The sequence below is a fragment of the Equus caballus genome, chromosome 18 (assembly GCF_041296265.1).
Source record: "Equus caballus isolate H_3958 breed thoroughbred chromosome 18, TB-T2T, whole genome shotgun sequence".
Lineage (NCBI taxonomy): Eukaryota > Metazoa > Chordata > Mammalia > Perissodactyla > Equidae > Equus > Equus caballus.
Window position 1 is genome coordinate 9865792 of NC_091701.1, and position 25506 is coordinate 9891297.

Here is a 25506-nt window from a genome sequence, read left to right on the forward strand (position 1 = left end):
ATTAAACCACTCATTGAAAATTATTGTTCTCATATTAACTAATATTTTTGATTCATGATCCTTTTTTAGAATTTCTCAACACTTATCAAAAGAGCATTTCACTGGCAACCTTTAGTTTAACCATTAAGCCAGTTTTGGATTAGGGAGGTGCAGTGGGAGGTGGTTGAATGGTTTGTTTTATTTGAACTTCAGAAACAGATATTTCTGTTACAATTTTCAAGGTCACATGATCAACCAAGAAATACAAAAGCCTTAAGTACGGCTTTCTATCTTTAGTCATAACATGTAAATGTGTGTATGTCTATGTATGTGCTTTTGTAATTGAATGTTACTTAAGTTTTCCCTCCTGTGGGGCTGAAATAGATTTTAGACATGCACATTACTATGATTGGGGCCTGTATGGGAGCGACTAACTTTGATCATATTTGTCCACTTTCTTTGGACATGCACATTAATGCACTAAAGATACCCTTACCTGTCTATTTTAAATAATCTTTCATTTGCAGAGTTATTAAAATTTTCTATCAGGTGCTAGGGAAATCTTGATGATTTAAAAGCAGTTTGTGATCATGAAACAAGTTCTCTGGGTGGGTCCTGCTTTAATTTCTTTAGATTTGGCTGAGTTATTTTCTAAATACTAGAAGAGCCCATCAGTCAGAAATCCATGCAGTAAATTCTCACATTGGCCCCATCCTTGGAGACTATGAATTTTATGCAAACAATACTTGGGGAGTTTGCAGACAGTGTAATTCGTTCTCCCTATCTATGTGATCACATTTGGGAAATCACTTTAGAAACACTTTAAGCTGCTAAAACTCTGATTTGTTGACTTTAGCATTTTAATACTTTGTTTCCCTTTTTATCTCAGTGTTTTGGGGTGTTTCATATTGGAGAGAGAGGGGTATTTAAATATTTAAGATGTTTTGAAAAGGAGGGATTCAGAAGCACAAGTGAAACCAGAACACAAGCCAGTCACCAGTGAAGTGTGCTCACCAGGCTGAAACTGATGGGGCCTGGATGGAAAAGCCGCACGGGCTGTCACTGGCTTGCTTTATTCCAGAAGGAAGCTTTCTCATTTTCTAAGTGTGGGAGTTCTGACTAGTGTTGCTCAAACGAAACAGAAGTCCACTAGACCTTTCTTAATGCACTGTGTTTGTGTTAAGATAATGTATCAATGGTAGAAAGTTTGACCTCTATTTGACTGCTGCCCTCTGCCACTTGTTTAGCAGTGTGAGCAAGTAATTTAACCTGTGAATTCTTGTTTATTATTTGTAAGATGAGAAGAGTAACACTTGCCTCAAGCATTGTTAGGAGGACTAATTGCAATAAAGTATATAAAAATATAGGTAAACATTACTTCCTTTGCTGTTGTAGCTCCTGCTATTATTGTTTTGAAGGCTGTTTTGGTTTTGCTCTGCTGCTCTTTGTGGAATAAATTGAGAACCAAATTTTTTCCAGTATTAGGAAATTTTTTTTCCCACCAATCAAAAGGAATGTGGTAATGACAATGGAATTTTTAATGGTATATTTATGTTTTTAGGATCAGAGTCCCTGTATGTTTGCTGCTTCTATGTGATTCTCTAACATTTAGCACCTGCTTTTGTCAGGTGAAATAATAGATTTAGCCTCCAAATGTTGTTTTGAGAAATGTAGGAAATGAAGACCTGGCAAAAAAACCTAGAAAGTATAAAGATGTTGTTGCCTGGATCAGGAAAGTATATAAATAGCCTTCAGAAGTTGAAATTTCTAATTGAAAAATCTCTTATTATAGATAGGCAGCATGGCCTAATCTAAAAGCTAAGAATTTTTTCATCAAATAAGATCTCAGTTAATCTCAGCTTAACTATGCCTGCGTTTTTCAAGTCTCGTTTTGACTTCTTTGATCTTCCATTTCATCACATAAAGCAAGAATACGACTATTTCCAGGAATGGTTATGATTATTAAGGTCCTAGCACATGAGTGAGGTTTGAAACTGGTAGTTACTATTATTTATTATTAGCATTCTTAGTTTTAGAGTATGTTTACCTAGACGGCTTCATAAAAGAATCCAAGCACTTCTACAGCTTACAAATAGCCATGGTTTAAGTACTTGCTTCTTCCTCTGATCAAATCCTCCACCTTTCCTGTTTGTCAGTCCCCGCTTCAGCGTAGTCGAGTAGGTGAGGATTTCCCCACTAGGGCAGCTTCATCCTGCTCTGGGCCTGGAGAAGGAAACTTGGAAGAAAATTGTAAACAGGTAGATTTAAAACTGTGTACTGATTTGAAAAAAGACACTTCGCTGTTTGCATTTTAGATTATTAATACTGATTACCCTTGTGAAGACACTGAGATTTTGAAGAAACCTAAAATTAATATACTGCTACGTGAGTGTATGTGTATGTGCCTGTGAAAATGTTTGTGTTTTGGTATGTTTTATGATTAACTACCTTCTCAAAGAAATAGCCATGTTGAGTGTAGACCTTTACCATATTTTAATGGAGTACTAAATGAAGGAAAGATACTAAATAAATTCTAAGGTTTTGAAATACCTTCTCTTTGGTGATTTTCTAAAGCAATGCTAATGGCAATCTGAAGGGAGCGGTGATAGTTGTTTAATAGATTAGAAACGCCTTTTCCTTGGAAATTTTAAGTTTTCCCCAATTAATACCGTCACTGAAGCATATGTCAAAGCTTTCCGATCTCCTGTCCAGAAGAATTCTTTTCTGCTGTAAGCTACGCAGCATTCAAGGCAGTCAATCGCCTTGGGAGTTCTTTTCAGGCAGTAGCAGTAAGGTTTGAAGAACCTTCTACTTTTACTCTCATCCCCCAAATCCTACTATAGGGGCATGAGTGGGAATCATTTCATTTTAAACTGCCGTTTGATCTTTAAGAGACACTGCCCCAGGGGCTGGCCCCGTGGCCGAGTGGTTAAGTTCGCGCGCTCCGCTGCAGGCGGCCCAGTGTTTCGTTGGTTCGAATCCTGGGCACGGACATGGCACTGCTCATCAAACCACGCTGAGGCAGCGTCCCACATGCCACAACTAGAAGGACCCACAACGAAGAATATACAACTATGTACCGGGGGGCTTTGGGGAGAAAAAGGAAAAAAAAATAAAATCTTTAAAAAAAAAAAAGAGACACTGCCCCAGAGTGTCCGTTAACAAAAGTCAGCAGTGCTTGAGAGGTGTTTGGCCGCCTGCCTGGGGCCTGCCTCTCGTGGAAGGCAGGGGTTCACAGATGGAACTAGAGCAGTGCACTCTCCACTTTTGATTCGTTATTGAATGTGACCTATGCCCCATGCTTTTTAAATGAATTTATCCATCCCATGCCCATATTTGGAATTATTCCTTCAATGAGAGCATGTTGATGGTAATGATAAACATGACCCAGTTTTCTTTATTGCTTGGATTCTAGTATTCTGACTTCTCACTAACACTGAGGGTTGTAGATAAATATTTTAGGATCATAACAGTCTCATTCCTTTTAATACTTTAATGTAAAACCTTTTTAAGATAATATATTCAAATGATATTCCTATCCATATTTGGAGCTTGGATCTCATTAGAAAAAGATTTTACTTTGAAAACAGCTTTAAACCAAAGGATGACTTCTGAAAACTGTATAAAATCATTTCTATTTTGGAATATGTAAGAATAGATTATTTATATTTATAAATCACACGTGTACCATCTGTCCAGCTAGTTATATCTTCAAAATTCCCTTTCTGTTTGATTTTTTCAATCAAAATTCAACTTTAGGATTATTGAGAGAAGGTCCTTTAGTGGGTTAGAAGTTAAAGTCTATGACACTTTGTTTTCCCATATGACTAAAAGTCACCAATGTTAAGTAGCCATGAATTAACACAGTTTCCAGGCTTTTAAATAAAGACAGTGGCACATTTCATGTAAAAATATACTATTCAAAATGTAATGGTGCATTTTATAATTTACAAATGCTATTTTCAATCAACAAGAAATAAATGCCTAAACTTTCTTATTCAATTGGCAACATTGATTTTTTTCCCCCTGCTAAAACTCAAGTCTTCTGCTTTCTTTCTCTTTGAAGTGCAGGTTTTTTGCATGCATTTTTCTAACATCTAATAAAATGGTTTTTAAAATGCACAGGTTACTTTGCATGATTTTTTGAATTTGCTCATATACAAATACACAAATCATGTTCATAGTATGTTAAATTGGTGATAAAATTGATTCCTTCAGATAATGATTTATTAAGAATGATCAATAATGAAAAATGTTTCTTGTCTGTGCCATGAAAGCATACCTGGCCCCTTGTGATTTAATTTAGATGAGAAGGCTACTAATGACTATATTTGGAGGTTAAGGGAAAAAAAGTACGATTCTTTTGCCCAATGCTATGCTTAATGAAAGCATTTGACATGTTGAAGACGTAATTTTTGATTATATAAAAAAACTCGACTGATATTTTAAATTTCATAATTAATTGTTACTTTTGGTTAAATACATTTGAGTTTTTTTCCTTCTCCAGGCACAAATAGTACTTTTGTCTTAACTGGACCTAGAATTAATTTTAACATTGTAAAACCATTGAAATATTTTGTGGTGTTTATTTGTAAAGAATTTCTCAGCAAGTATGTTTTTTGTAATATTCTCTATCAGGCAAAAAGTTTTCAAAGTAATTACTGCAATCCTAAAAATTAGAGTCTCTGGAAAAATAAATATATGTTTTTAGTCAAAAGATTTTCATAATGTGTTTTCCTTTCTTTTGACCCTTAGAAATATATAAGAAATGCCAGTTAGTAGTTAACTAAAATTTCCTTTTGGCATAGTTTTTCTAAATGAAGGCCCCTGTAACTAATTCCTCAGGCATAGTTTTTAAGCTTGGATTGCCTGCCACTCCATTAGTACCATAGAAAGCACGTAACTTGCTGAAGGAGACTGAGTCTCATTTGGCTCCTGTTGCTTCAGCTAATTGCTTTTCCCACCTTCCTGCTACAGTGGTTACAAGCAGTCCTGCAGTGTGTTTTCTCAATTCATAAAGAAAAGTAGAATGTTTTCCAAAAGACAGAAGAGTAAGTTTTTAATTTGTACCACGTAAGTCTGGTTTGCTTCCCAAAGATTTTCTCTCTCCTTGATTCTTAGATGTAAAAGGAGGAGTTTTTCAGATGTATTTAAACTCTGTCTTTTTCTTGTATTTCTCAGTTATTAGGAGTGAGGCTGAGGAAAAGTGATTTCTCAAGATAACCCAGCTCATTTAGAAACTTGTTCTTTCCAGGGTACACTGGGAGCCCTGTCCAGTTCTGACTTATTAGAATGAAAGATTTAATTTTAAAAGGCATAAGACTTCATGCCTTTTAAAATTTTTTATTGTTTCATTTACATATTTACCAGCTTTGTTCCTAGTGCTAGACAACACAGGACAAGTTACATGAGTTTACTGTAGCTGTGCTCTGGAAATCCGAGGCCAGGGCCTTAGGGCTTACTTTCCAGATTGAACTCATTTATATTTATAATTGATGATATTATTTTCTCCAGATGCTTTTTGTTTTCGTTTTTTATGGCAAAGATGTTCTCTTTTTATTTCACTCACACAAAAATGTTTTCTTTTAAAAATAACTTGAGGGGCTGGCCTCGTGGCCGAGTGGTTAAGTTCGCGCGCTCCGCTGCAGGCGGCCCAGTGTTTCGTTGGTTCAAATCCTCGGTGCGGACATGGCACGGCTCGTCAAACCACACTGAGGCAGCGTGCCACATGCCACAACCAGAAGGACCCACAACGAAGAACATACAACTATGTATAGGGGGGCTTTGGGGAGACCAAGGAAAAAATTAAAAAAATGAATCTTTAAAAATAACTTGATTGAACATTTTGACCAAGCTATGCTATTGTACATTAACAAAAATTAATTGTGCCTTCTTTTTCTAGGCAGCGCAAATTGTGCTAATCTCTCTGTTTGAATTGAATACTCCTGAATTTACCATGTTACTTGGTGCCTTGCCAAAAACATTCCAGGATGGTGCCACCAAACTCCTGCATAACCACCTCAAGAATTCCAGTAACACCAGTGTGGTGAGTGCTCACGATTGGTGCCTCTGATCTGATCATGACTTCAGCTTGTCCCTTATCTAGAACTTGCTCTAACAGAGTAGCAGCTATTTTGTTCTCTTTTAGTAGACTGTGGAGTCTCAAGGGTGGGGGCCATGTCTGATCCTGCCATATTCCCAACGAATGAATGAACCTGGTCTTTAAATATGGCCTTTTTCTTTAATTAGGTGGTTTAATCAGTTAAATTTTTACTAGGCTATTTAGTCAGTCAGTCATTGAGTTACTTATTTTGTTCATACTGTAAAGATGCAAATGCTTGATTGTATCTGTTTCTGTAGCACAACTGACATCATTCATTCAGCTTCAGGAATGCCTATATGACAGTTACCCATATTTGGTTTATAGGTACTTAAAACTGGCCTTATAATTCTGAAAAAAATCACCCTCACTGTGCAAATTCTGCCCGTTTATTAACATGTGGGTTAAAAGGCTAAGGGAAAGATGAAGCTATTCTATAGTTAGCCCTTGAATAATGATGCTGCTTCTGCCTTCACCCCAGGGCTCTCCGAGCAATACAATTGGCCGGACTCCCTCCCGACACACCAGCAGCAGGACTAGCCCCCTGACCTCACCCACCAACTGTTCCCATGGGGGCTTGTCTCCAAGGTAATGCCATTTCAACAGAAATGAAGAAACTAAAGCACCTGAATGTCTAGCCTATTTCTAGATGTTTAGACCAAGCTTAATACCAAAAAGTATTTGGGTATCAGGAGACCATGGGTTCTAGTCTCCACCCACATCTTAACTGTATAATCTTGGGCAAAGTGGTTAACTTTTTTGGTGAAATGTGTGGTTGGTGCTGAATGTTCTCTGAGATTCTTCCAGCTCTAAACACTTTCTAGTACCATAAACATTTTAAAGCTAAAAGTTAAATTTAGTACTGTTTCACATAGAAACCTTTTAGAAACTCATCACCTAGTCCATGAGTGAGAGGATCACCTGAAAGTATTTAGTCATCTAAATAAATCCTTTATAGTCAGTCACACATAGTCTGGGGTAGTTTTCCAACCAAGTGGCCCTTCCAAGCATAGTTGCTACCATTATGGGCTCACGTTTGAAGCAGAATGCTGCTCTGGAAGGAGTGATTAAGAATCTGAGAACTAAAATTGGATCAGCATTTTCAGACTCTTGTTGGGACCATGTGAACATTGGTATTATAGAGTCTGACGCAGTGACTTTAAAAGAGAAAATGCTCTGTCTTGAGATCTTTAAATAGCACTTTCCATCTGGCCAGAGCCTTTAGAAGTCTCTGCATTATGGCTTTAGTGACCCCCCCTGGCATGTGCTGGAGTCCCCCGTGGCCTCACTCAGAGTAGTGGCCCTGTTGCCAGGCTTTTTAGGAAAAAGCCAGTGCCTGAACCTGTAAGGGTCATCTGTGCTGTATTTATCTACAAGAAGTCCAGATCTTCGGACTGGAATAAGAGGGCTGTATCTTAAAGGTTGCTAACACCAAGATCTTAAAATTATAAGGAAACACTGCAAGTATGCCATTTTCCTTTTAAGGGTTGCTTCTTTAGTAGGAAGCTGTCAAAACGTAAGTGCCTTTAAATTGAGATTTTTCAAAGATCAAGTCTCCCAAACTCCTTCCTCCTTACGACTGAAGTTCTCTACAGTTCCTCAAGTTATTGTATAAATATTTTGGAACATAACAAATTTGTATTTTCCTCTTTGTGAAACAGAGTATTTTGTATACTTACAGTATTCTACTGTTTATATTGCCTTATGTTTAATGCCCCTAAGGGCCCCTGGTTCTGTATTTAGGTAGAATGAAATGCGGTGTTTCGTCCCCAGATTTGGTCTGTGTTGTCATCATTTCAGCAGGCTATTATAATTAGATAATTGAGACCAGAAACTAATAAAAATATATCCTGCTTTCCCCAGGTGTGACTTAGGCTCAGCCAACTTTTTTTTTTAATGTTAACATCTGTATCTAAAGTATATGGTTTGTCTTAAATGACCAGGGTCCAGTGTTGACAGTAAAGTCAGAGTTCTCTTGGTGGCGGAGAATTTTATGGAAAACTTATATTCTCTGTAAATTGTTGCTTTTGACTAGAAATGATTCTCCTATGATGTTAATTGGGAAATCTGTTCTTCCATGATATATAGTTCATACTTCTTATCTTTTAGTTATTTCATTAGGGTGGCACATTCTTTAGGTAATAAGCAAAAGGGTAAAACTCAAATTAAGGTATTTTATTGTTACATGTGCTTAATAGTATAAGTAAAAGAATTGGTGGGGGCTGCTAACCATCAGAGCTAACAATTGGCTAGGTATTAATCTTCATGGATCCCCAAATTATTAAAATTTTTATTTTTCCAGGTTACCATTCATTCTTAATTGGCCTGATCTTAATTTTTACTGTTAGGGTTACGGGTCAGTGAAAGAAATGAAGAGATTGATTTTTTTTTTTTTTTTTTTAAAGATTTTATTTTTTCCTTTTTTTCCCCAAAGCCCCCCGGTACATAGTTGTGTATTCTTCGTTGTGGGTTCTTCTAGTTGTGGCATGTGGGACGCTGCCTCAGCGTGGTCTGATGAGCAGTGCCATGTCCGCGCCCAGGATTCGAACTAACGAAACACTGGGCCGCCTGCAGCGGAGCGCGCGAACTTAACCACTCGGCCACGGGGCCAGCCCCTGAAGAGATTGATTTTTAAATATTAAAGCGTGGCCCAAATAGTTTCTCGTCAACAAATTCTTCTTTAGGGAATTATTTGGTTATATAGTGTAAAAAAAAAAAAATGTGCCCTCAATCATTGCATGGCTAGTCAGATGGCCTTAACCAATTTGAGCTCAATAGGAAAAATGATTTTTCTCACAACTAAAATTATCCAGAAGTAGGAAAAACTGCCTCATGTCATCATATCACTAGAAGTATTCAAATAGGCTACATACTTTCTACCAGGAAAATTATAAAAGAAATGAACTCTTGCACTAAGTAGGAGAATGGACTAGGCTACCACATTCTAAGGCAATAGACGAGTTCTGTTCTAGCTCATCTTAGCTGTTTTTCTGAGCAATGCTCTTGAAATATTTATTTTCTGCGACCTGCCATTCTTTTGAATTATCTTGACCATATGGTGTTAGCTTTTTATTCCTTTTTTTTTTTTTGAGGAAGATTAGCCCTGAGCTAACATTTGCTGCCAGTCCTTTTCTTTTTGCTGAGGAAGACTGGCCCTGAACTAACATCCATGCCCACCTTCCTCTACTTTATATATGGGACGCCTACCACAGCATGGCGTGCCAAGCGGTGCCATGTCTGCACCTGGGATCCAAACTGGCAAACCTCTGTCCACCGAAGCGGAACGTGCAAACTTAACCGCTGCACCACTGGGCCGGCCCCTAGCTTTTTATTCTTAAGGGGAAAAGTTACTACCAATGATTTGGTTTTTAGTCTAATTTTGAGTATCAAAATGAACTAATTTTTTTTAGTCCAAAAATTGTACACTTGGATCATGGTGGTGATAAGGAAATATTCTAAAATGAACAAATCTAATTTGATAGCTTTTAAAAAAAATCACTAGTGAGGAAGTCATTTTTATCAACTCAGTAGTTTTAGAGAAGCTGAAGCTAACAGGTTAAACTTTGTGAAACCTCCCATTAATTGTTTCTGCGTGAGGGAAGCATTACTGCTTATCCCTACCTAGGAAACAAATACTACTGATTTTTTGGAGAGGAGATTTATGACCTGGAGTTTTTCAGCATTAAACGCATATTTATATTTTAGCTCATTTTACCCAGCGCGATTTATGTTAAATGAAAAACAGAGTTGTAAGGGGTTTCAGAAATCACTTCAAGTCTGTTCCCTTTCAGTTAAATAAGTATGTGGCAGTCCTCACTCTGGTCTGCTGTACGTTCTTGGCAAACATGTAGAGCAGAATGGCACTAAATAAATAGTAACCTCTGTTCCCCTAGCAATGAAGGGTGATTTTAGGTAGATTTTACATTCATCCGTCAGAGGGTCCAGAGTGTCCATAGAGTCCAAGTGGGGATTCACTGGAAGACCTAGCCTCCTGCGGGGAGGTGGTGGTGCCCCTGCTTTGTCCTCTGCCTGTTAGCAGAGCTCCAGCCTGAGGTGGTCACCCGTATTCTTCTTGTACCCCCGCCCCCGACTCAGTGTGTGACTTCGAGAAGGTCTTTGGGCCCTTCTCTGGCGCAGTGACCTCTCATCTCCACACTTTATTTTCCTTTCAAAATGGAGCCGTATCTGCTCTCGGGTGGAGACTAGCTCTGTCCATCCTGCCCTTAGAACTATGATGAATGCAGGGCTGCTCGCCAGGAGCACTGTCTCTGATGCGCAGACTCTGCTCTGTGGCCTCACCTCACATTTCCAGCCAGCTCAGCTCACCCTTTTCCCCATGTCTCTGGTTCTTTTGAATTGCAACAGTTGTTAGAACTCTCTGTCAGAGTCTCTCCAAGCCCAGGTCACTTAGTGACATTTGCAAAGTGAAGAGGAATACCTGTGTTCTCAGATGAATTTTAATTCTCTTATCAGGTGATATGAGCAGAGGAATTAGATTTTTGATTGCCCCCCTCTCTGAACGGGCCAGCTGAGACTTGATGCCCTTGCCCTCTAGTGGTGGTGTTATTCTTCCAGAAGAAAATTGTGTGTGGCAGCCTCTGAACTCCATGTGATTGGATCCTGGCCTCAGGGAGTGCATTGCCCCTTGCTCAAGTGCTCTGGTCAGAGTGGCATGTTCTCTGAGTCTTTCTGCTGTAGTCCCGTTGGTCCCATTTGAACTAAGGCCCATAATTACTTCTTTGTTTCTTTCTAAAATAATTGATTGCATTATCTGAAACTGAACATTCATATTTTTGTGTGTGTAAGTGCTTATAATGTCCTTCCAAATGCAGACCCACACATGCTCTTCACTTGGAATCTCATGTGATTTAAAAATGTGAATGCATGATTGAGAGGGAAAGGAATAGTCCTACTGAGGACCAAATTGTAACACAAAATTTGTTCTTTTTCCTGTATGGTGAACTATTAATTTTGTTCCAATTAGTTTTGATAAAACTTGGTCAAGGAAAGAGGAGACCATAGGACACTGAGAATGTAGCGTCTTCCTCTCCCCTTGCTCCTCCCCTCCCCTTTGCCTTTTTCTGTTTCTCTTTCTGATTTTCCTCTCTGATCACTACAGTCGGTTATGGGGTTGGAGTGCCGATGGGTTATCGAAGCACCCACCTCCCTTTTCTCAGCCTAACTCCATTCCCACCGCTCCCTCCCACAAGACTCTCAGGCGCTCTTACTCTCCCAGGTAACAAGCTACCTGTTAAACTTGTCTGAGGTGTCACAATATTATTGCATTTCCAAGGTCGTCTCAGGTCTTTTGGAAAGCCTCTCAGCGGCCGCCAGTGTGGTCCCCGCTTTGGCTTAGGCTAGCAGGAGTAGACCCTTGGTGAGAAGTGTGAGCAGATGTGTGATCTTTGTTGAACCTCGCAAGGACAGCTCCTACTGTGCCACGAGGGCAGATGACAAAATTCATCACCATTTACTGCCGCGGGCCTTGCGGCGCACTGGAGCGCTCAGCCCCCAGAAGGTGCTCAGGCAATGCCAAGCAGTCAGGGCAGGCCGTGGTGAGCGTGGTTTCCTTAGCATTCTTCTTAGATGGAAAAGGTGTTTCCACTGAGAAGCAAATGAGACCTGTTCTTTCCCAAACTGCACCTGTAGCTCTCAGTCCTGCTGTTGATTGTCTGGACTGGTTTCTTTCATAATGTACTGTCATATGGTGACAGCCTGAGGACACACAGATCCAGAAAGGAAGGCCCGAGAAGTGCATTCACTGGTACGCCTCAGTAAAGATGCCTGCGCTCTAGGCAGGAGAGCTGCCGGTGTCCTCACGAGCCCCTGGTTGAATGAGTCTGGAAGAAGCGTGGGGGGGGGGTGGGGGGCTTCCTTCAGATGCTAAGAGAAATGGTAACTCTGCAAGTATTCCTCCAGGGTCCACGTATTCCTACAGATACCTGTCTGTGGATCGCTTAGGTATTTTTTATGAAGAAAGATCCAAAGATCAGAGAACCCCTTCCCTAGTTGTGTGCAGTCACATAAGCTGAGCATGGGGCAGTTCAGCTGTCTTTGTGCTGTGGGACATGGGTTTGTACCCTCTGTGATAGGACAAGGGTAAACACAAAGCAAAATAAAGTCTGTTACTTTTGAGTGCTTCATAGATAGCTTTTGCACAGAAGATTCACATTCCTGCTTTTGTATCCTCAACATAGCACAACTTTGCATAGTAAACAGGTCAGCTAAATGTTTCAACAACATCTTCTGAAACTCTTACAGCCCTAAAAGTAACCTCTAAAGTGTACAGAGAATCGGATAATGACTGTTTCTAGATACACAAGGTTAGGGCAAGGGCACACCGACAGTGAGACAGCTGCTCTCGTCAGTGTTAATAAAGCATGTCACTACACTTTCTTTTTTTTCTTTATTTCTCTTTCTTTCTTTTAAAGCTTAGCTATCCTTCATAGTATAAGACCAGTTTATTGCCTGTCTCCCAGTATAAAGACGTGTGTGCCCTAATGGGCAGTAAGCTTCATCCCCAGCCAGTCTTCTCATCCAGCCATCCAGACTGCCCTCCAGAGGACATTCCCTTCCCAATATTGTCTTTCACATCTGTGCCCAATAATGTAGCTAATGCTTAATGAACACCTGTGACTTCTGTTAACCATCAGAGGGAGTTGACTAGAGACTTCTACATTTAGGAGACCTATCAGTTTCATAAAACTAAGAAGGAATCTATGTCTGTCTCTTTGCCAAAACCCTATTAATTTCATAACAAGGAACCTTTTTCCTTATTCCATACTTAGTATCTTTTCCCTGCAAAACGACAAAGAACAAAATCTCAGAAGGCAAACTTGTGTCTCGAGTTTCTCTTTTCTTGGAGACCTGACCTCATGCACCTCTCCACCCACGGTGCGGATCCTTTACAACAGGGCAGGTCCAGAGCTTGCTTCTGCTTCAGTGTTGGGTGACACAGCCTGAACTTAAGTCAGTGAATATTGACCAATTGAGCAACTCTTCCTAATCTAAAGAATCCTAAGGAAACTTTTCTGGAGTCTAATCATAGTGTTTACAGATGACCAGGACCTGGCCTTTAACCTGGGGATAATTGTCTGAGCTAAAACAAGACAGAGTGTGGGGCAGGTGACAGACTGGAGTGGACCTGACCAAGTCTCTTCTAAGTGAAGCTGTTGCGTCCCTCTTGCTGCTCCCTTATGTTTTACTTGTCGGGACGGGGACCATGGTATCTGTGATTCCCCAGTGACAGCGTTCATGGGAATTTCCTTTTTCTCTACAAAGTGAGGACTCATAGGTATTATTTGAAAAAAGACAATTGCGGAAACATGAAATAGCAAAGAAAGTAGCGTTACCTGTTTCCTGTTAGAGGAAAGCAATGATGTCTCTCACCTGAAGCTCACAGTTTTAGCTTCGTACCAAGGAGATACTTCAAACCTGAAGCTAGTGAGTCTAATAAAAGAAGTGTCACCACAGATTCTACTTGGTTACTACATATGTGTGCCCCTAAATTGGAAGTCTGAGTTGGTTTATTGATTGAAAGTAAGGAGGAGGAACATGAACTGGCAGAATCCTTTATTTTCTTATTTTAAAAAGAGGCTACTATAATACTAAAGTTATGTGAACTTAAGTGAAATATTTTAAGAAAGTTTAGGTTAAGAATAATGAGATGAATTAAGTGAAAGCTAACGTTATCTGAAGCGACATATGGAAAATAATATTGTGACATCCCTTAAAAAGCTCAACGTTCCGCCAGACTCCTCTTGTCCATCCCATCATTCTTTCATTTTTTTATTTTCCTTTTGCATGGGCTATGCTATTATTTTTGGTTGTTGTGATTAAAAGTATTTTAAGGCATCTTTTTACATCTTGTATACATATTTTTTGTTTGAGTCATACTCAGTTTTTGTATATAAAAAATAGTGTACTGGCCAGATGTATAAATGCCTTTGTTCATACGTGAGCTGCTGTTGTGCTGTTCTGGAAAGGCGGGGCAGGGAGCCTGTGTGTTCCTCAGTCATGCTTCCTTCACATTAAAGGGATATTGCCTCATAGACAGATAACCTTACGAACCTAGAGGGGGTTAAAATCTTGGATTCTGTTCAAGTTTTTTATTCCATGTCCTGTCAGCATATACATGAAATTTTAGCTGTAAACGTGTTCTAGTTCACATTTCTTTTTGTTTGATGCCAGAGCCAGTCTTTGAGCTGGCATGTATTTTTGTGAACTTTCCAAGTACAGTGGGGGTGTGTATTTTCTTTTATTCATCAGAAAAGAAGAATGGGTTCTATCTGAACCAGTTTTGCAATTTTAGGCAAATAGCTTTCATCTCTGAGAATGAGTTCCGATCTCGTGTTCTAGCAGAACCTCCAACCTTAGAAAACACTTGGGTCGTTGCAGCCTCAAGCCAGTAGAGGTCTGGCTACTCCAAGTGAGAACTGTCCAAATCTCATCCACCCTTAAAACCTTAAAAAAAAAAGTTGGGGGAGGAGGCTTTATAAATATGATTTGTTTTTAAGTTACAGGAAGCTTAACTCTAGTGAGAATGTACAGCGTTGATGCATTGATTGTGTTGCCCCTAGTAGGAGTTCCTGCCAATGAGTGCCTACTTTCAGTTAATTCTCTTCTGAAAACGGAAGGATTGCTTTGCTTTAGTCCTTAATAACGTTGAGTGCCTACTTACATACAGCCAAGGATTCTTTGAGTGGCCCCAGCAATCCTCAGTATAGCTCAAGACTTTCTGCAGGTTAAAGTAGACCAACTCATCTGATCTTTTCTTGAAACAAGTAACATTTAAACTAGGTTACAGTTTTTGACTTGCCTTTGGTTTACTTTTGCTCCATGTTTTGCTTTCTTTATACTAGTGTATCAACTCCCTGCTTTTTTCTCTGATATTCTTAGTGAGGGACAGTGATAGTTTTTGTTCTTAGGATCTTCTGTCTGTTTCAGTGCACTTTTCAGACATATAAAGGCCACTTGTTGATACTGTATTACACCGAAAGGCTATTTAGGATTTTTGCTTTGTTTCATGTTTTACTATGCTAAATGTCTAAAAGGACAACAATTGATGTCACTTTTCTGTGAAGGACAAATATTTCTTGCTTTTTGAAGTGCTTTTAGACACCCATCTAGGAATATAACTCATCTTTATAAGATCTGCTTTTCTTATAAAACTCCAAATAGAAGCATCTAGAAGAGTTTGATATTCACAGCAACTTCCTGGGTTAGATGACATGAGAGACTTTCAAGCACCCATTGGCAGAGTAGATCTGATTCTGAGTGAGTCATTTTTGGTATAGGTTTTTATTTGATAAGTTTCAGATACTGGTAAACATAATCCAGTCTCTTGAAGTCATTTCCTTTGCTCATGTGAAATTTGTTTGTAATACTAGCTTTATTCTGAAGTGCCCATTCATCTTAATTTCTTTGTACATTTGAGACCAGTAACAACCAGGCTCCTTTTTTCCATCTTCAGAATACTGAAAGTTATTTTCTCACTTTCATTACTTCATACGTTGTCACCGTTGTCACCCTTTGAGTTCTTGTATTCTCGTGGTCATTGTTGTTTCCCACTGGTTCTTACTAAGTGCTGGTGTGATGTGCTTGGGACCAGATCTGACAAGAAAGATGTAGAATTATCCAGTGGTGGTGCTCTAACAAAAGATGTCTCCTTTTCATTCCAAATCTCCTAAAGAATCAAAACTATAACTATATCTTACTCTAAATTATTAGAAGTAGTTTGTGCCCATACCTCAATTTTATGTATATGCCTCAATTTAAGAAATAAAATGTGTTTGATCTTTAGCATGCTGGACTATGATACAGAGAACCTGAACTCTGAAGAAATCTATAGTTCTTTGCGTGGAGTTACAGAAGCCATTGAAAAGTTTAGTTTTCGAAGCCAAGAGGATCTGAATGAGCCAATTAAACGAGATGGCAAAAAGGACTGTGATATTGTAAGTATCCCCAGGCTAAATTAAGTGATAATTCTGAATACTAACCACTGTGATTACTTGGCTTCATCATTATTTTTATCTTGTAGTTAGAATAGTATTATTTTTAAGAGACTCAAGGCAATTTTATAAAGTTTTGAATAATCCTCGCTATCTTTGTGAAGAATGTTAAATACCTTTGTTCTCAGTTTGATTTCGTTTATCCTGGACATATTTTTGTTCCTGTGATGTGATAAAAATAGTGAGCCTGAATCAGACACCTGCGTGGCTCTCTGGGAGCTTGAGTCTCATGCAGAGGCAGGCAGATTAGTGGGAAATTGTGGTGTGGTGGGAATGGTCAGGGCTTCACCCCAAGGAGACCTGCTGGGCTCGTCTTGGTGCTCAGGAAAGATCTGCAGAAGAGATGGTTCCACCCTCCGAGCTGAAGCATGAAGGTCCATATGAGTTTGTCAGGTCAAGCAGGAGGTTGTAGTCAGAGAAGGGGACCTGTGAGAAGGGAGAGAGATGGGAATAGGCGCAGTATGATTTCTTGTTGGGAATGGCCGAAGTGGAGAGGGCTTGTATGTCGTGTTATTGGGGAGCTTTTGGTGAAGAGGCTGTAGAGGTTGGCTCAGGAAGGGCACTCACACCAGAGGAATTTCCAGCCAATGTCTTGACTTTACTGTGGGGTCACTAGAGACTCTGAGGGATTTTTAACCAGGGAAGTGGCATGGTCACAGTTACATTTTAGAAAGATGACTGTCAATCTGAGCTGGAGAATGATTCCAGAGGAAGTTGGGTTGGGTAGGGCATGAGCAGAAATAGAAGAGTCAGAAGTCTCTGGCTAGGACTGTTGAGTAGGTGCTGGTGCAGTTCAGTGAGGTAATAGCATAGAAGGAGAAAAAAGTGCCTCTTAACCCCTCTGGAACGTCATGGATTCAGTTTTGAATATATGTGACTTGCAAGACCTGTGGCATGTCCAAGCAAACAAGAGTGAAATAAGCGAGACACAGAAAGACAAATATTCCATGATTCCACTTAAAGTGGTCAGATTCATAGAGATGCAAAGTAGAATATAGGTTACCAGAACTGGGAGGGTCGGGGAGTTATAATTAATGGGTACAGAGTTTTAAGTGGGGAAAATGAAAAAGTTTTGCCCAAAACATAACATAGTGGTAATGGTTACACAACATTGTGAATGTATTTAATGTCACTGTATTGTACACTTAGGAATTAAATTATTAAAATGGTATATATATATTACCATGATTAAAAAACAAACACACATAAGCAGAAAATGAGAGAGATGTGTCTTCTCAGTAGCACAAGTTAAAAATTTGCCGTAGCAATCATAGTGTGGTCTCACTGCCTGAAGCTGTTTCCACCGTTGTTAAATAGTCGGATGTTTGGGATGAGGAAAATGATGGTTTTGCTCTCTTCCCAGCAGTCAGCCCACACTTGCTCTGTTACGGTGCCACCCTGCAAAGGGAGCCAGACAGGCCACTGCACCTCAGAAGAATGGACCCTGAGAGTGAAGGGAGTCAGAGACCAAGGCCCAGAGGACCAGAGGTTTAATTTGTCAAAGAAAAGACTCAGAATATGTTAGGGGAAAAAAATTTCAGAAAATATTAAAACTTGTTCTTTGACCCAACATAAAGGCCAACTCTGAGAGTCAGAATATTCAAAGGAAGAATGGTCTGCCTAAGGGATACTGAGTTCTCCATTGTTAGAGATGAGTAAGCATTGTCTGGCTCACCACTTGGTGGGAATGTATACAAGGAATTCATGGACAGTTGGACCACTTTAGATCTTACGATGGTACTTTGGGCAGCGTCTGTCCATTGGTGGTGGGTTGGGGCATCAGTGAGAAAACTCTCACTGTGTGCAATGAAAGTGACATGCTGCATGTTGGCACAGGAGATTCCTGAAGAACTGGGGATGTGAGGTCTGCAGCCTTTGTTCTCAGGGACTCTTCAGAATTTCATGTGATCAGTCTGTCAGAAACTGAGTAATATGAATCACCAAATACAAAGTAAAACAGACTTTATGTAAATTAATGAATGAATAGATGAAAACTTGAGCATATTCATTTCCCTTTAAGGTGATTTATGAATTAGATATTTACAAACTGAAGTACTAATAACTGTCCTTTTGTTAGTGGCCAGATTTCAAGTGAGAAATCGCTGGCTTTCCTAACTCTTCTGAAAATTTAAAGGAAAAGTTTGTTAAAAGTCCTAAAAAGAAACTGACAGTGTGATGTTCTCCAGGTGTCCCGAGACGGTGGGGTTGCCTCTCCTCCCACTGAGGGTCGGGGAGGGAGTGATGTGGTGGAAGGAGGCAGGACAGCTCTGGACAACAAGACCTCCCTCCTCAACACCCAGCCTCCACGCGCCTTCCCAGGGCCGCGGGTGCGAGACTACACTCCATATCCCTACTCGGACACCATCAACACCTATGACAAGACAGCCCTGAAGGAGGCCGTATTTGACGATGACATGGAACAACTGCGAGATGGTTTGTCTTTTCTTCGCTTGATTGTCCCCCATCCCAGAAGTGCCTTACGTGGGCTTCCCCTCTTGTCAGACCACCTTTGGGTGTACTGGTCAAGCATAAATGGCAATGTTAGACTTGTTCTGGTTAGTTGTTAGTTCAGCAACCACTGTTGAGCTCCTACTGTGTGCTAAGGCATGGAAGGCACCACAGTGAACAAAAGCATGCACAGTCCTGCTCTCTAGAAGCTCACAGTCTAGTTGTGGAGGCAGTCATGAGATAAGCAGTCGCACAAACAACCTAAAATTGCAGCTATGACAACTGCAATGAAGAAAAGCTAAACTCTGCCCATCGGGAAAGGCTTCACTGAGGAATGGGAGCCTGAGTGGAGATGAGAAAGACAAGGAGTCAGAGTTAGTGAGGTGCAGAGTGAAGGCATGAGCAGTCCCAGCCCAGGGCTCAGCGTTTGTAAAGCCCTCTCATGTGTACTTGCCCGGTCCTGAGCTATGGAAGTAAGATCCTGAAGCACTGCTCAAAGACTTCCCTCTCCTGTCTCACCAGCAGTTTAACCAAGTCTTCCTGGAGCTGCTTTCTGTTGACTTCTGTCCTGCAGCTGGGAGAGAGGGGATCTGACATACTCTGAGCATGTGCGTTACATGTGCCTGCTGCTGGACTAAGTGTTTTACATACATTATCTAATTGATAGAGAAGGGATTATTCCCATTTCACAGATTAAGAAACTGATGTTCAGAAAGGTTAGGTTACCTTCCCCAAATATGACATACTTGGTAGGGAACAAAATTAGTCTGGTTTTTTTCTGACCCTTGTGTTGTAACAGGTGAGTACATATGTATGGTGGTATTTTGGTATGATCGCACCGTTGGTATGATGGTGTTTTTATCTGGAACTTAATTATTTCTTTTTTAACCTGTCATGTTCACATGTTTTGGTTTATTTCAACTTATTAGGCATTTTAGAAAAAAGATATATCTGTTTGGTTTCCAAGCCTGTTATTTTACTTTGTTTTTCCATTTTGAATGAAGAATTAAAGAAGAACCCTAGGTTAGAACTCTAAACAGTTAACATTCAGTGACTCCTACTGTGTGTCACGAAGTGTATGACTTGCCGGGGGCAGGGAGGTAAATGAGACACACTGCCTGGCCTCAGTGAGCTCAGGGCCTGTCGGGAGAAACAGACTCCTCTTGGTAGCATTAGTAAAAGGGGAGGGCCATGCTCGAGGCAGACGCTGGCTTCAGTGAGGGCACAAAAGAAGGAAAACTGCAGCCCCTTAGTGGATCCGATGGATGGAATCCTAAGACAGGAGAGAAGCCCTTCAGTCGTTTGAAAGCAGAAATAGCTTCAGGGCTTTGAAAGCGTATTCCCTTGGCTGTTAATTGGTAATTGCTTGTGGGTAGCAGCTCAGTATAGACCCAAGCATCTGTTTACTGGGCATTAGGCTAATGGTCTGGTGTTCATTATGGCTTGCACCTTCTAGGAATAGTGCACTATTTCCTTTTATTGCTCATAGAATTGGTACATCATTTAACTTATCCATTTGTTGGTCTTGTTTAAGATAGAGTAGTGTTTAAGATGTTGGTTGTTATTTATTCACCATCTGTATATGTACTAAAAAACTTAAAAGAAGAAGGTGGGTTAGTAGGAGAAAAATGATAGAGTTATTAACATTTCAAACTTCCTTATGTGTTTGTTCTCCAATCTTAGAAGCTAAAGAAATATGCATATACAAATTTAACTAGTTCCTAGTGATTTGTCTTTGTTTTTTCATCTTTTCTATTTAAAGTGAATATTCAGAGTTGAGATCCTCAAAAGAACATGGAAAGAGAAAGGGTCTGCTTTTCTACCATATAAATCATGGTTCAAGTCCCTGACGAGTTTTACAGTCTGAATAGATAGTCCATGAATAGTCTAAACATGTTGATTAGTGTTTGTTTACTGTCTTGGTTACTAAGCTCTGGGCATTTGAGAAGGGCACGGATGTTAATCAGTCAGATGTGATAGTGAGGAGGACCTTGAGGAAAATGTGTGTACTTCAATGCATATGATACTAGTAAGAGACTGTCCCAGTGGTAGGGCTCAACTTAGGACTGTTGCAGTGGGAATAGAGTTTGGAAAAAGAAGACAGTTAAGGAGGGGCTTTTGGAGGGTTTCTCCTCTTTGTCTGACACAGATGAATGAAATAGTAATTTCTCCTCTTTGTCTGAAACAGAAGGGAAAAAAAGATGGTAAGGGAGGGTGAAGACATAGCACATATTGGTACTTGACACCTGTTCTCACATCTCTCTTCATAATTACTTTGGTGAGATGACCTGTGAGGGTGTAAAGAATGAGGTTGGGGCAGCAATGCAGGATGAAGTGCGCGATGGGAATGATCAAGAGAGTTGCCTCTGGGAGCCTGGAGAGCAGTGGAAGGACTGCTGAGCATCACTGAGGGAGCGCCTATAGCCAGACATTTCCTTATGAAGTAACCTTGGTTTCCTGTGTCTCACAAGTGCCCATTGACCATTCTGACTTGGTGGCTGACCTCCTAAAAGAGCTGTCCAACCACAACGAGCGGGTGGAGGAACGGAAGGGTGCCTTGCTGGAGCTGCTCAAGATCACCCGGGAAGACAGCTTGGGCGTCTGGGAGGAACACTTCAAGACCATTCTGCTCCTGCTGTTGGAGACACTCGGAGACAAAGATGTGAGGAGCTTGCCTTGTCCTTACATTTCCCCCTTCCATGCGATGCGGTTATTGAGTTCTTTTGTCATGGGTTTGGCTTTAGCCTTACTTTTTGTATTATGATTACTGTTTACATCAAAACATTTTTCAAATATTTTCTGAGCACCAGTTAGTAAGGGAATGTTTTTGTCAGAGACAGGCTTATGTGCAAGTTTTTTCTGTAGTTTGTAGGAATTGAGGGAAGCTTGTTCCTGCATCAGGATACTTTAACACAAAATTTCTTAAAGCTTTGTTAGCACAGAATGTGGTTTTTTGTGATGAGCTTCTTTCCTTGTGAGTTTTATTTATGTTTCATGTGTAATTGAGAAATAGAAAAGTTAATTTTTTAAAAGACCCTACTAAATGCTGCATTCCATGAAATTCTGTCTTGGTTCACCCCTACATATGTTCACAGTTCTGGTAATCTTAATTGGTCAAGCGACAGGTTCTAGAAGTGTAGATTGTTATTATTTTCTATTATCTTCTCTTACTTTTTTTTAAGATTAAAAGTCCTCCTCGCACTATGACATTTAAATGTGACAAACTAGGCATTTATGCCATGCCTAGGCTATAATTGACACGTGGCACCTAGTAGACGACTCTTAAAGGGGGAGTAACGTAGTCAAAGTCCTGCCTTCTCCCGCCTGTGCAGCTGGTCCCTTATGTGGAGCCAGGAATAAATGTTGGGAATTGCCTGAATTAAACTCTCGAAGTAAAAATCCATCTCCTTGCACTGGGCTTTGTGCAGGCTAGCAGAAACAAAAATAAAATGAGTGTACTGAAGGGTTTGAGGGGCAGGACCCAGCAGATTTCAAGGAAGTTCAACAAAGCCCCTCATAAAGGTCATGCCCAGGGTCATATTGATGGTGACTTAAGAGAAGACAGGTGAGCGGAAGCCTTGTGGATGTCATGGTGACTTTAATTGCTCTCTGATGCTTAGGATTAATGGTTTGGCATAGGGTGAGTAAAGACAGAAGAATGATGATAAAAGATCTGTATTAATTTTTCTTAAAGTATTGGCTACTGAAGCCCTTCCACTTGGTTGGGCTTTGTGAGAAGATAAAATGATGTCACGTAGAGGGCAGGATGGTGTATTAGTGTGTGAATTGTACAGATGAGTGACGGAGAGTCAGGATGTACTTTTTGGCTCTGTTTGGTGTAAACTCCGTTCTGTTTTATTGAGATTAGGAGTCTGTTTGGAATGGCTTTCCTCCAGACGTATGACTGGGGCCGCAGACAACTTGAGGCCTGCACAAATTTCCCTCCCCTGTGATCTGATCACACAGAACGTCTGGAATAACCACAGGTCTCCAGCTGCCCTTAGAGTCCACAGTTTTACAGATTGTGTTGATGAAATGTTTAGATGCTTTTTACCTGGCTTTTTGTCCATTTTACAAAAGAGTAATTTGCATACCTAAGTCTCAGGAAATCTGGAAATGCCCAGGAGATTGATAATGAATTTAGATGTATAGTCCTCATTTGACTTCATTTGGTCCTCATTTGGCTCATTCAAGAAACTTCGTTGGGTCCCTCTTAGGTACCTGGTCCTGGGAATGTCACCATAGGCACAGCTCCTGCTCTTAAGGAGCTGACTGTCTAGAGAGCCTCTGTTAAGTAAGCAGTGAGATGTGTGTCAAAGTATCTGCAGGATGCCAGGGATGCCCAGGATTGAGTGCTTGCTGGACCTGGCTGACCAGTATGTTTAGTGAAGCACTGTGTCTTGTTTCCTGATGTCTTTCTTTCCTTTTGTACTCCAGCATTCCATCCGAGCACTAGCATTGAGAGTTTTACGTGAAATTCTGAGAAACCAGCCAGCAAGATTTAAAAACTACGCCGAGCTGACGATCATGAAGACTCTGGAAGCCCACAAAGACTCCCATAAGGAGGTGAGCCAGGCCTGTGGCCCAGGAATGCTGAACAGACAGGTCTGGAGGTGCAGTTAGGGTGTGGAGAGAGAGCAGTGTGAATCAGTGTACAGCTCTAAAAAGAGTCCCCTTGGAACTCAGCCTGTGCCGTGATACAGGGTGAAAATCCCATTGCTGTCGTGGTGGCTGAGCAGCAGTTGAGGGGCCAGTGTTGCTGGTAGGTTCCCAACTCCCTTTCCATGTGTACAGTGGGCTTGACCTGTTCCTGAGGAGTTTCCATGTCCACGGTTCCCATTCCTTTGGTTAAAAGGGGGGGCCTGCCATTTTCTTCTGGCATTCAGCATCTGGTACTCTGGTGTGGGAAATCAAGATTGGCTTGAAGACACAGATGTACGAGTCCTAGAACCGACGCTTTCTTGCTCCAGAACCTTGGACAAGTTATTTTACGCTCTGAACCCCAGTTTCTTGTGTGTAAAATAGAGATGGATATTATCACAAAGATTCTTGTGAGAACTAAATGAGATAACCAGTGATGCTTCCTGGCCCAGTGCTTGATGACTGGAGGCATTACACTGTGTTGGTCTTCCTCCCCTTCCCGCATGCTCCTTTCTGCAAAGAGCAAGAGGAATGGAGGCAGCTTTGCCATGCTCTTCACCACCTCCTGAACATTTAAAGTGCTGGCAAACTGTGCCTGTGGTTCTTGGCACCTCACATGTCTATCGGAGAGCAAGAAAGATGTGTTTCTGTGCCCTGCACACGTACTGCAGACGTTGGACGCTCAGGAAATCCTCTTCCTGTTGCTTACTGAATTGTTTTAGCCCCTGTAGCTGACCAGTCTTGAGTATCTAGAGGCCTACAGAGAGTGGGGAGGTAGATGAGGCTGTCATAAATAGAAATGATTTCAGTAACCCCCTTCCAGTAAAAGGCACTATGGAAAACAGAACCGTATATTTAGAACTTTAGAAAACTTAATATGACAAACGATGAGTTTGATCCCAAAGTGAGACAAAACCACTTGCTCAGTTCAGTCTCTTGGCTCACATGTGAGTGTCGTGAGCACTCTCATGGATTAAGGGAATTGTGATTAGCGCAATTGTTATATCTACAATAAGAATCAGCCTAAATCGTGGTTTTTCTCTGTTCGTGGTTGTGTGGCTGCTGAACAGTGACGAGTTTGACTTCCTCAAATCCCTACCACGATGGCAGGCTCAGCAAAGATGGGGGTCTCGGGGCCGGCTCCTTGGCTGAGTGGTTAAATTCGCGCGCTCTGCTGCAGCGGCCCAGGGTTTGGATCCTAGGCGTGGACATGGCACTGCTCATCAGGCCACGTTGAGGCGGCATCCCACATCCCACAACTAGAAGGACGTGCAACTAAGATATACAACTGTGTGCAGGGGGGGTTTGGGGAGATAAAGCAGGAAAAAAAAAATACTGGCAACAGTTGTTTGCCCAGGTGCCAATCTTTGGGAAAAAAAAAAAGGAAGATTGGCAGCAGTTGTTAGCCTAGGTGCCAATCTTTAATGGAAAAAAAAAAAAGTTGGGGGGTCTCATGCTCTGTGTGGGCATCTCTCCATCTCATAGTCCTAGCACAACACAGGTACATAAGTGGCAGATGTGTTTTCAAACCAGTAACTTATGCTTCTGAAATCTAGCTTGGTTGCATGGTGGTGATAATCACTCACATTTGAACAAAATACTTTCCATTTACAATAACTCATTTAAAAAATGTGAGGACCAGATGAACTAATATAGTCAACATAAGTCCGGGTGAGGAAGGAGGGTCCAGTAGGCACTATAATTTGCCAGGTGATTCATGGCGTCTCTTTCAAGGGGCAACTGGCCTGTGCTGATTTTTTTTTTTTTTTTTTTTTTACCATCGTAGCTTCTCCTTGTTTATGAGAATACATGATCAAAAAGCAAAGTAAAATTGATGTTGTTTTACATATATGTGATGTCGGTTGTTTTCACGGGAGAGGATATACTTAGCTGTGGCATTAAGGTGAAACTAAGCCATCTACAGTGTGTGGCCCTTACTAACTGTCTCCTTGGAAGATGTTTGTCTTTAAACTGGGCATCCTGATCTTAAACTTTGAAACTTTGACAGTGGACCCTAAGAAGTATAAGTTAACAGAATTAAATAATTCATTTTCTATTTACTGTTTTCTTGAGAGATCTCCGGTTATTTTCCCTGCAAAATAAGAAATTTAGGAGAGAAAGTTAAGTGTGAAGTCCTTTAAATTGCCCAAGGGCCCAAAGCGATAATATCTGCTGCTTAACGTAAATTCAGCAGCACACAGTTGCCATGGAATTCCTGTGACCCCAGGGTCTCCAGCTGCTGTCACTGATTACCTGATAGAGCAGGTGAGGGAAACATTGTGTTCTGAAAGGAGAGCCTTTGCTGGCAGGCCTCCGCTGCTTTGCATA

General features: G+C 40.8%; 1 protein-coding gene across 48 annotated transcripts in view; it reads left to right on the forward strand.

The window, feature by feature from the left end:
* Window positions 1–25506, forward strand: part of CLASP1 (cytoplasmic linker associated protein 1) — a 256363-nt gene that overhangs the window by 204921 nt on the left and 25936 nt on the right. For 29 of the 48 annotated variants that reach the window (XM_070240633.1, XM_070240637.1, XM_023622719.2 and 26 more), the window contains 7 exons: window positions 5882–6025; window positions 6561–6667; window positions 11199–11315; window positions 15882–16032; window positions 18276–18522; window positions 21009–21199; window positions 22975–23103. In XM_070240633.1, the coding sequence (XP_070096734.1) occupies window positions 5882–6025; window positions 6561–6667; window positions 11199–11315; window positions 15882–16032; window positions 18276–18522; window positions 21009–21199; window positions 22975–23103 (1086 nt within the window). The remainder of the gene's footprint in view (window positions 1–5881; window positions 6026–6560; window positions 6668–11198; window positions 11316–15881; window positions 16033–18275; window positions 18523–21008; window positions 21200–22974; window positions 23104–25506) is intronic. The other 19 variants (XM_070240668.1, XM_070240648.1, XM_070240649.1 and 16 more) reach the window with 1 other exon arrangement.